General features: G+C 37.5%; 1 protein-coding gene across 1 annotated transcript; it reads left to right on the top strand.

The window, feature by feature from the left end:
- Window positions 1–1,618: 1,618 nt before the first annotated feature.
- RIPPLY3 (ripply transcriptional repressor 3) lies at window positions 1,619–7,993 on the top strand. The gene is made up of 4 exons (XM_010009627.1): window positions 1,619–1,743; window positions 2,638–2,707; window positions 6,557–6,624; window positions 7,849–7,993. Exons 1-4 carry the CDS (start codon window positions 1,619–1,621, stop codon window positions 7,991–7,993), a joined length of 408 nt encoding a protein of 135 aa, XP_010007929.1.
- The last annotated feature ends 287 nt before the right edge of the window (window positions 7,994–8,280 follow it).

An 8,280-nucleotide genomic window follows, 5' to 3' on the forward strand; every position in this document is an offset into this window, starting at 1 on the left:
CCCTGGAGCTGCGCACCGCGGGAAATGACCCAAGATGTAAGAATTAGACCTCAACAAATCGAATCCCAGATGCTGTTCCTGAAGACTACTTCAGAAACACCAGAACCTGTGTCACGCTGTTGCTTTTAGCACTCTTAGGAGTGCCAAGTAGCTAACACAACCATGTAACCTGAATCGTGTAAGATTATGTCTGACTTTCAAATCTGACCGAAGCTCCTCCTTGTCAGAAGATACTTAGATTTAAGCAAGATCAGTAGAATGCACAAAAAAACACGTGCAAATGCGTATATACAATGTTTTCTAATACAGAACAATTTCAGGGAAAAATAGTGTCTCCAAGAGAATGTATCCAGTGGTCTTCGTCTGTGAGCCTAGCCCCTTCTTTCCTTCTTGCTGACTGGACATGTGCTACCTCCAGCTGGATCACAACTTGAAAAAGAGCCACAGGGCTTACCTCAGAGGTATCTGAGTCACTGAGGATTTTCAGTGTCCTCTCAAACTGACTGACTTGATGGTTTCTTCAGCTATGCCAGCTAGAAGGGACCTGATTCATACTAAAAAATCAATGTCTTCCATGTTCAGTAAACAACATTGGTTTTTTGCTTTCTGGGAAGAAAGTTCACAGCAGAAACCAATTTTATTTGGAATCTGAATCTGTTCCCTCTGGTGTCAATGTGTAAATAGCACCAGTGGGAAGAGAATTCAGCTTTAGGTTCTTATAAACCTCTCACATACCTGCAGTAGTTGGGAAATAAAGGAAACAAAGTGAAACTGTAGCAATGAACCATCACAATGAAAATCAGGTAATATCACCCACCAGGTAATATTTGTTCTTGCACAATGTAACAGGTTAGAAGTAATGCATGTTACAAATGCAAACAGCGGGAAGAAAGCTTGGAAGAAGTCTGTTTCTATCCAGTCTTTGTAGGCTTAAAACATATATTGCATACTTTAAAAGAAAAGATTCCTCAAATTGATGGCATTCATAACCCTGATTCTTTGATAGACAAAGTAATCTTTCTTGACATAAGCTTTCTTCTCCATCTATCAGATAGCAATCAAATTAAAAGAACATCCCTGTAGGCTTGAGAAGTCACTAGGCATGCCTTTAAATCCTCTCACCTTCACTAATTTTAGGTATCTTGTTTAAAGTTAGGACGTGGAAAAGACTTGAGTCATTTAAAAAAATGAGTGTACATTTTAAATTCTGTTCAAGTCTCTGTTACACTTATTTAGGACAGGGTGTGGATGAGTTTTCTCAGGACATGTAAACAACGTATTTACATTGTATGTTTCATATAGAGCAAATACAGATTTTGTAAACCAGCGACAGAAAGGTAAAGGTATGGATTTTTTTCCATGTGATTTGCTAACCAAACGTAACAAAAAGCCTCTGTTTCCCTAGCAGTGCTGTCCCCAGGACAGCCTGCCAACCTAAGAGCCCTGTCTTTGAACTCTTTGGGCGAGTCAAAAGAAATCTCATTAAGGACAGTTTCTCCCCTTTTACCTGAGGCCGTGTTTGTTTTAGGTAAGTATTCTTTGGGAGTTAAGATAAAGGAGGGGCTGAAAGGCCCAGGCAAGCGCCAAGCCTGCCACAGGCTTCAGACCATCAAATGCCATGGAGGGTGCAGCTGCAAGACTCCCACTCCAGGCCGCAGTGCAACGCGTCTGTCATTGCTCCCGGGGCACCGGGCAGCAGCAGCAGCAGCACCCACCACCCCGGCCAAGGGAGCACCCAGAGAGGTAAGGCACGCACAGGGAGACCTTTTTCCAGCAGCTTCCTTTCAAAGCTGTGACTGTAAATTTCAATGTGACAATATCAGCGTTGATTAGACAGCAGAAAACAATTCCCAATTTTGTAAGTAAAGGGCAAAATGTTTCTGAAAATGTTGCACATAGACCAGGTATTTTATTTCTTTTGCTGATATTTTATCCTTTTCAGTCGAATATTTCAGAACTTTTACATGGAAGTAAATGAAAATTAAGGTTGAGAGAGCAAATAATTATGTTTATTGTTTATTATTATGTTTATTACTACTATGTTTATTTACCCTTCATATCTTTCCCCAACTGTATGGACCTGTTACACAGCAGCAGAAGTGGAAAGTAGCGTTAAAAAGAGCATCCTTAATTTTAAATGCCCACTGCCAAAAAAGAGGCATATGTAGCATCCACCACATGCTCTCTTAAGCTAATTAGATCAGATTGCCCATGTCAGCTGAATGCTGGAGTTGCTTACTCAATAAATAACTGCCTGCTCAATGACAACATGGAATCTGTATTTAGAAAGTCTGTCAGAGACGGAGGCTACTTTTTATTTTGTAGCAGTGCTGCATGAATAAAAAGATTTCAGTATTAATTACATCATCATTTGGAGTTCAATGCAGCTGCTTTGAGTTGTGAAATAACACCTTAGTTAAAAATGTGCAAGCAATTGTCTAGTTTGTTTAATCATTGTAGACAAAAGAAAGACTGCTATTGCCATAGAAATCAGATTTACTGAATCAAAATGTGTTGAAAAGAAAAAATTACATTAGTTCAAAAGATGCCAGCAGAATCTAACACAAGGAGCTGTACTGTATGGATATTTCCACAAAGAATTAACTGTGGGACCACTATTCTATCTTACTCTTTCAGCAGCCCTGCTTTATGGAGGCCCTGGACACTCACAGCAAGAGATGGTGAGATGACAGAGAATCAACAAATGGTGAGACTAAATTCTGAAAAAATAACCCTTACAGAAAACAGGTGCAGAAATTGAAACTATTTGAACACAAGAAGTGATTTGAACCTTTTTTTCAGTGCTAGAAAACATGGTTCAAATTAAAATGTTCTGAACATGATAATGGTTAAGAGTATCTCTGGTTTTGTATCAGATATAGAATCATTATCAGTTCTTAAAGAGCTGCAGAAAGCACTGCTTACTCAACTCTTATTTTAACAACAGTTTTAATTTACTTAATTATAAAAATAAAAATATCCTCAGTTTGAAATTTCCAGGCCTACGCTGTAGTGATATTTTGTGTACAGGGGGACTTTGAATGAAAATGACTTTAAGATGAATTTAAGAAAAACATACTTTTGGGTACACAATTTTATTGACTGGTTTTTCTTGGAGGGATATTGCTATAGCAAAACCACCTAAGAAATGAACACAAAATTGGATTTTAAAGTAGCTCTTAATTGCCAAGAGCCTTTGAAAGGCACTGTGATTGTTACATTTATCTACTCATGCAGGAAGATTTGTTAGGCTCAAAGAACAAAAATAGAGATTGAAGCACATTCAACATAGGTCCCAAACTAAAAATCTATTGAAATGGTGCTTCGCCCCTGCTTAGTCCTAAGCACCTTTGTGAGTTTTTGCAGGATCTGATCCACAGTTACATCTCCAGCTTTCTACCAAAGGCTCAGCATGTTAAGACAACTCTCCTTAGTGCAAGTCTTTACAAATTCCCAATTTCTACTATTCTATTTTAACATCTGCAACACCTCTTTACCTTGCACTTTTTACCTGCTGATGATGGAGATTTTAACTGTGCAGATCTGAAGAAGTGCCCTACTCCTCCCTGCAGGTGCCTTAGGAAAGCGTAAGGAAGAATGCCCTTCCCAGCAGTGTTCCAAGTTTTGCCAGAGACACCTGTAAATTGCTATGGATGAGAGGAGTGTGGCATTGTTTCAAGCCAAGTATAAATGTAACAGCTCATTTCAGTATTTTAACATTTCTCCTTCCTGCCAGAAGCTTCTCAGATCCTTTTCAACTACACTTTGTGGCACATCCACACTGCTCCAGCATCCTAGATGCCTCTGTAGCTTGGGACCTAATGAGGACTGAAGGAGGGCTTTAGGAATCCTGTATGTTTTTTAACTGGGTCACAGAAGAGGAAAAATGCTTGGATACTTTGTGTGATGCCTATGTGGGAAGAAGTGCTCACTAATGCAAACCTACAGCCCACTGGTGTGGAAGGCGAGTACCTTCAGCACAGATACTGAGGTTTCTAGCAGAAGGCCTTCAAATATGGATTGAACACAATGGTTTTGCTGGTTAGTTGCATGCTGGCTACTGTTATTTTCTGCAGTGCAGACATAAAAATGCCAATTCTTTACAGATCAGTAGACACTCCAGACATTGGAGTGAAGCAAATAAAAGTTTCAACATCCTCTGTGTAGTTACAAAAAATAATGTTTCAAATAATTCTTTCAAAAAAGAATATACATACCAGAATCTAACCTGAGAAACTGAAAGATTCAAGACAAAAGTGCTAAAAAATGAAACTACTGCTAAAAAATAAACTAATAATTTTACCTCTATTGCCCAGAACGTGTTACAATATATCCTATAGTTATGTATACATAATATACTTTTCCTTGTACAAAAGTAACACTTTTCCTAGTACCTAAATTCAGTTACATTATTTATGACCAAATAAAACCCTCAAAATAATTTAAATTTACTATTGTATATCTACAACATAACACAAATGAACCTTTTCTGCTGTATAGACACTGGGTTAGATGTTGCAACTGTCTTTTATTAGAACTGCTTTTCAGAAATGCTCTATTATAGCATGAGAAGAAAAAGCATATAATGTGTGTTTAATCAATATTATTATGAGATATAGAATTATTTTTAAAATAATATATATTCCAAAGAGAAGAGAGTAAAAAATACAGGTAAATTAAAAAGGCTGGTTTAATTTTAATGTAAATATGGAAGGAGAATGGTATTCAACACAGACATTATGATCACATCTAGAGTGTGCAGCCAGATCAGGAGTCCATTTTACTTAGTACTGTGGAAACAAAGTAAATATGTCTCCTGATTAAACACTAAAAATCCCTTCTGCAAAACCCTAATAGCCTGAAGACAAATCATTTTGGCTACAAGACAAACAAGTGGGTATGAGAGCAACAGGCCAACACAAAAGGTAGAGAGAATTCTGTAAGATCTCTTGCTCAGTCCATAGCTTGGGGCTTTTTAGGGCCCACCAAATATCCATGCTGAAGCCTACTTCCACTGAAAGATAGATTAATTACTCTGACATTGGCAAAAAGTCATCTTTGTTTGTAGTAGAATGGATGGTTTCTAGATTCTGTTCAATAGAAGTTCTACTACAGCAAAGCTAAACCTTTGTATTTTATGCAACATCAGTTTGATAGGAAAAAAGAAGTCTTCCTGTTTTAAGTTATGGAAGAAAATACATGCCTACAAGAGGAAGTGATAGGGCCCTGTGATTCTGGGAGATGCTTTCAGGTTTACACTCCGGGTTTATAATCCTAATAGGATTTAGTAAAATTAACATTCGCAAATTATTGGGTTTTATTGTGACCTTAATTTGAAGGAATTTATTTTGTGCTAAATGCTGAATTTAATTCTGATGCCTAAAATATACGTTTCTACCTTCCCTATTTTATCAAAATGCTTGCTTTTTATTGCTTGTTGCATAGAAATATGAGATGCCAGCTGTCTCTTGATTTTAACTGTTTGGACTCTTGAATGTGCTCGTGTGATCATTGGTTACAATTAAGCTTGAACATTCCAAGTCCAAACTATGCGTCAGTGTAGTTAGGAGGTATTTTATAAAACCCTGTTGTGGTTTAACCCAAGTGGCAGCTAAGTACCGTGCAGCTGCTTGCTCACTGCAGCTCTCCTACACCCTCTCCTGTGGGATGGGGAGGAGAATAAGAAAAAAGGTAAAACCCATGGGATGGGATAAGAACAGTTTAGTAACTGAAATAAAGTAAGATATAATAACAATGATTACAATAATAATAGTAACTATAATGAAAAAGGAGACAATTAAAAGAGAGAGAGAAAGAGAGGGATAAACCCCAAGAAAGACAAGTGATGCAGCGTATAATTGCTCACCATCCACTGACTGATACCCAGCCCGACCTGAGCAACAATCGGCCCCTCCTGGCCAATTCCCCCCAGTTTATATACCAAGCATGATGTTCTATGGTATGGAATATCCCTTTGGTTAGTTCAGGTCACCTGTCCTGGCCATGCTCCCTAACAGCTTCTTGTGCTCCTCATAACTGAACATGAGAAAATAAAAAGTCCTTTACTTACAGTAAGCACTACTTCAGCAACAACTAAAACATTGGTGTGTTATCAGCATTATTCTCATACTAAAGCCAAAACACAGCACTGCACCAGCTACTAGGAAGAAAATTAACTCTATCCCAGCTGAAACCAGGACAAACCCTAACTTCCCATTCCTTTAAACTTTTTTTCTTTTTCTAGTCACTGAACTTGGATTTGGTGATGTTATTAGCTCAGCAGTTGCTACAGTATTCTATCAGAACTTCAGCAAAATGTACAGCTTCATGGCTTATAAAATGTACAAGCTCAAATCCTTTGATAAATGTGCAACTATTGGCAGACTGTGGACACATCTATTCTCTGAAGTGCACTTAGCCAGAGTAAAACAACATGCAGCACAGCAAACAAAAAAAACCCCCAACATTGCTGTAGAATTTTATGGTTACCTGTAGAAATAAAAAGTGAAACCTTCATTTTTTGCCTGTTCTAAGTAATAAATATGTCTCTTTACAGTCAGAACTGGATGGTCAACTAGTAAATTTTAGATCAAAAGGAGCCCTGGGATTTCAACATCCTGTGAGGTGAGTTAAATCCTATCACCAGATACAGGAAAAGTGACACCTTCCAAGACAAGACATATTTCTTCTCAGGAGAAGCATTAGTTTGTCCCTGGAGCATCTCTTTTTAATAACTGAGTTTATCTACTCACCTGACTCCATGGATTTTTTATCCCTCCATGAGGAATGATGCCCAGGCTGAACAGAACCTGAAACAACATGGTAATAATAAAAATAAGAAAAAAATAATCTGGAAAGAAACAATGTTCTCCTGCCTCGTCTAATTCATATTTACATTTATTAATATGGTAAGAAGCCCACAAAGCCCAAATAACAAATGTGAGCAGCTGCTAATGGAATGTGACTTGTTACAGATGTGTGTCTTGACGTTGCTTACATTTGCTCTTGAATAAAAATTGAATTGCAGGTAAAACTTTTCCTGTGCTTGGGGGATTTATAAGGGTTTCCACTAACATTTGGATTCTTTAAGGCTTAATTATGTAGAAACTCCTGATTTGGACATTTGTTTAGAGGAGGAAATAGACTGTCTGTCTTCTTTACATGCACTTGTTTTTATACAAGTTGTAAAAGCTTAAAACCTTTATCTCTGTCAAATTTAACTGAAATAGGGCCAAAGTGGAACCAAGAAGAGATGTACATACCTATGCATGCAAAAACACGTATATGTACAGACCACGGAAGTTTTGCTTTAGTGAGACAGCTGGTGAAAACATGAAATATAAATTAAGATGTTTATGATTTCAGTACAAAACAATATGAATTTTGAAAGAAATCTCTCTCAGTGTATACCTCCTCCTCCATCTGGAGAGACAAAATTCACCAAGATCAACTGCTGTGCAACTGGCAGCTAACCCGAATCTTAACCTGGTGTCTTATTCCAGAATTCTAAAACATTCCTCAAACTTCCCCCATTGCATGGGACACTCCCATTGTGAACTGTGCTAAAACCCAAACCAAACAATCTCAAGCATGCATCACTGCCCTGGCAACACTTTATCAGGGTGCGACCTCAGATAAATCCAATACGCAATATGCCCAAAGCAACCGAGATAACTAAAAAGTACTGTTGATTTTAAGTTAACAACTTACTTTAAGAGACAAAGAACCCTAGGATTTTTCTTCTCTCCAAAGGAAGATAAATAGACTTTAACACTCAGACTAGCTTAGTTTAGCTGTGAAAGCATCACATAGTTTTACTTTTTCTCTTAAAATATGTTTTTTTACTAGACTTTATTTGCCCAAGTCCAAATCCCAAAAGTTTCTTAATAACATCGGAGAGAAGGTTCTGGCAAGTTTTCCAGTACAAGCTACAATTCACTTCTACAATGATGATGCCGACTCTGAAGAAGATGAAGAAGAAAGTTCAGCCTAAGAATGAGCAGTGGGTCAGCCTTGACAAACAAAAAAAATAAAAATGAAAAAAATAAAGAGATAAAAAAAGAACTGTCAGAAACATATGGACAAACATCTGACCAAACAAATACATCAAAGCTCAACCTATTTATAACTTTCTTACCAAGAAGAATGAGTCAATGGAACTGGAAACTAAGAGGAAATCCTTTTGCGTTTTCAGGGACTTTTAAATAAAACCCTGAAGCTGAATAAAAGACTGTAAGGTTTGAATCAAGTTGGTCTAAGTAACATGGATTGAGAACATTA

Source organism: Nestor notabilis, unplaced genomic scaffold (genome assembly GCF_000696875.1).
Source record: "Nestor notabilis isolate BGI_N333 unplaced genomic scaffold, ASM69687v1 scaffold26002, whole genome shotgun sequence".
In the NCBI taxonomy this organism is placed as follows: Eukaryota; Metazoa; Chordata; class Aves; order Psittaciformes; family Psittacidae; genus Nestor; species Nestor notabilis.

Bases quoted from the DNA above. Each gene is read 5' to 3' on its own strand.
- RIPPLY3 (XM_010009627.1), top strand. From the start codon at position 1,619: ATGGAGGGTGCAGCTGCAAGACTCCCACTCCAGGCCGCAGTGCAACGC. The intron at 2,708-6,556 runs GTGAGACTAAAT...GTCTCTTTACAG, and splicing joins TGACAGAGAATCAACAAATG to TCAGAACTGGATGGTCAACT. The intron at 6,625-7,848 runs GTGAGTTAAATC...TTTTTTTACTAG, and splicing joins GGATTTCAACATCCTGTGAG to ACTTTATTTGCCCAAGTCCA.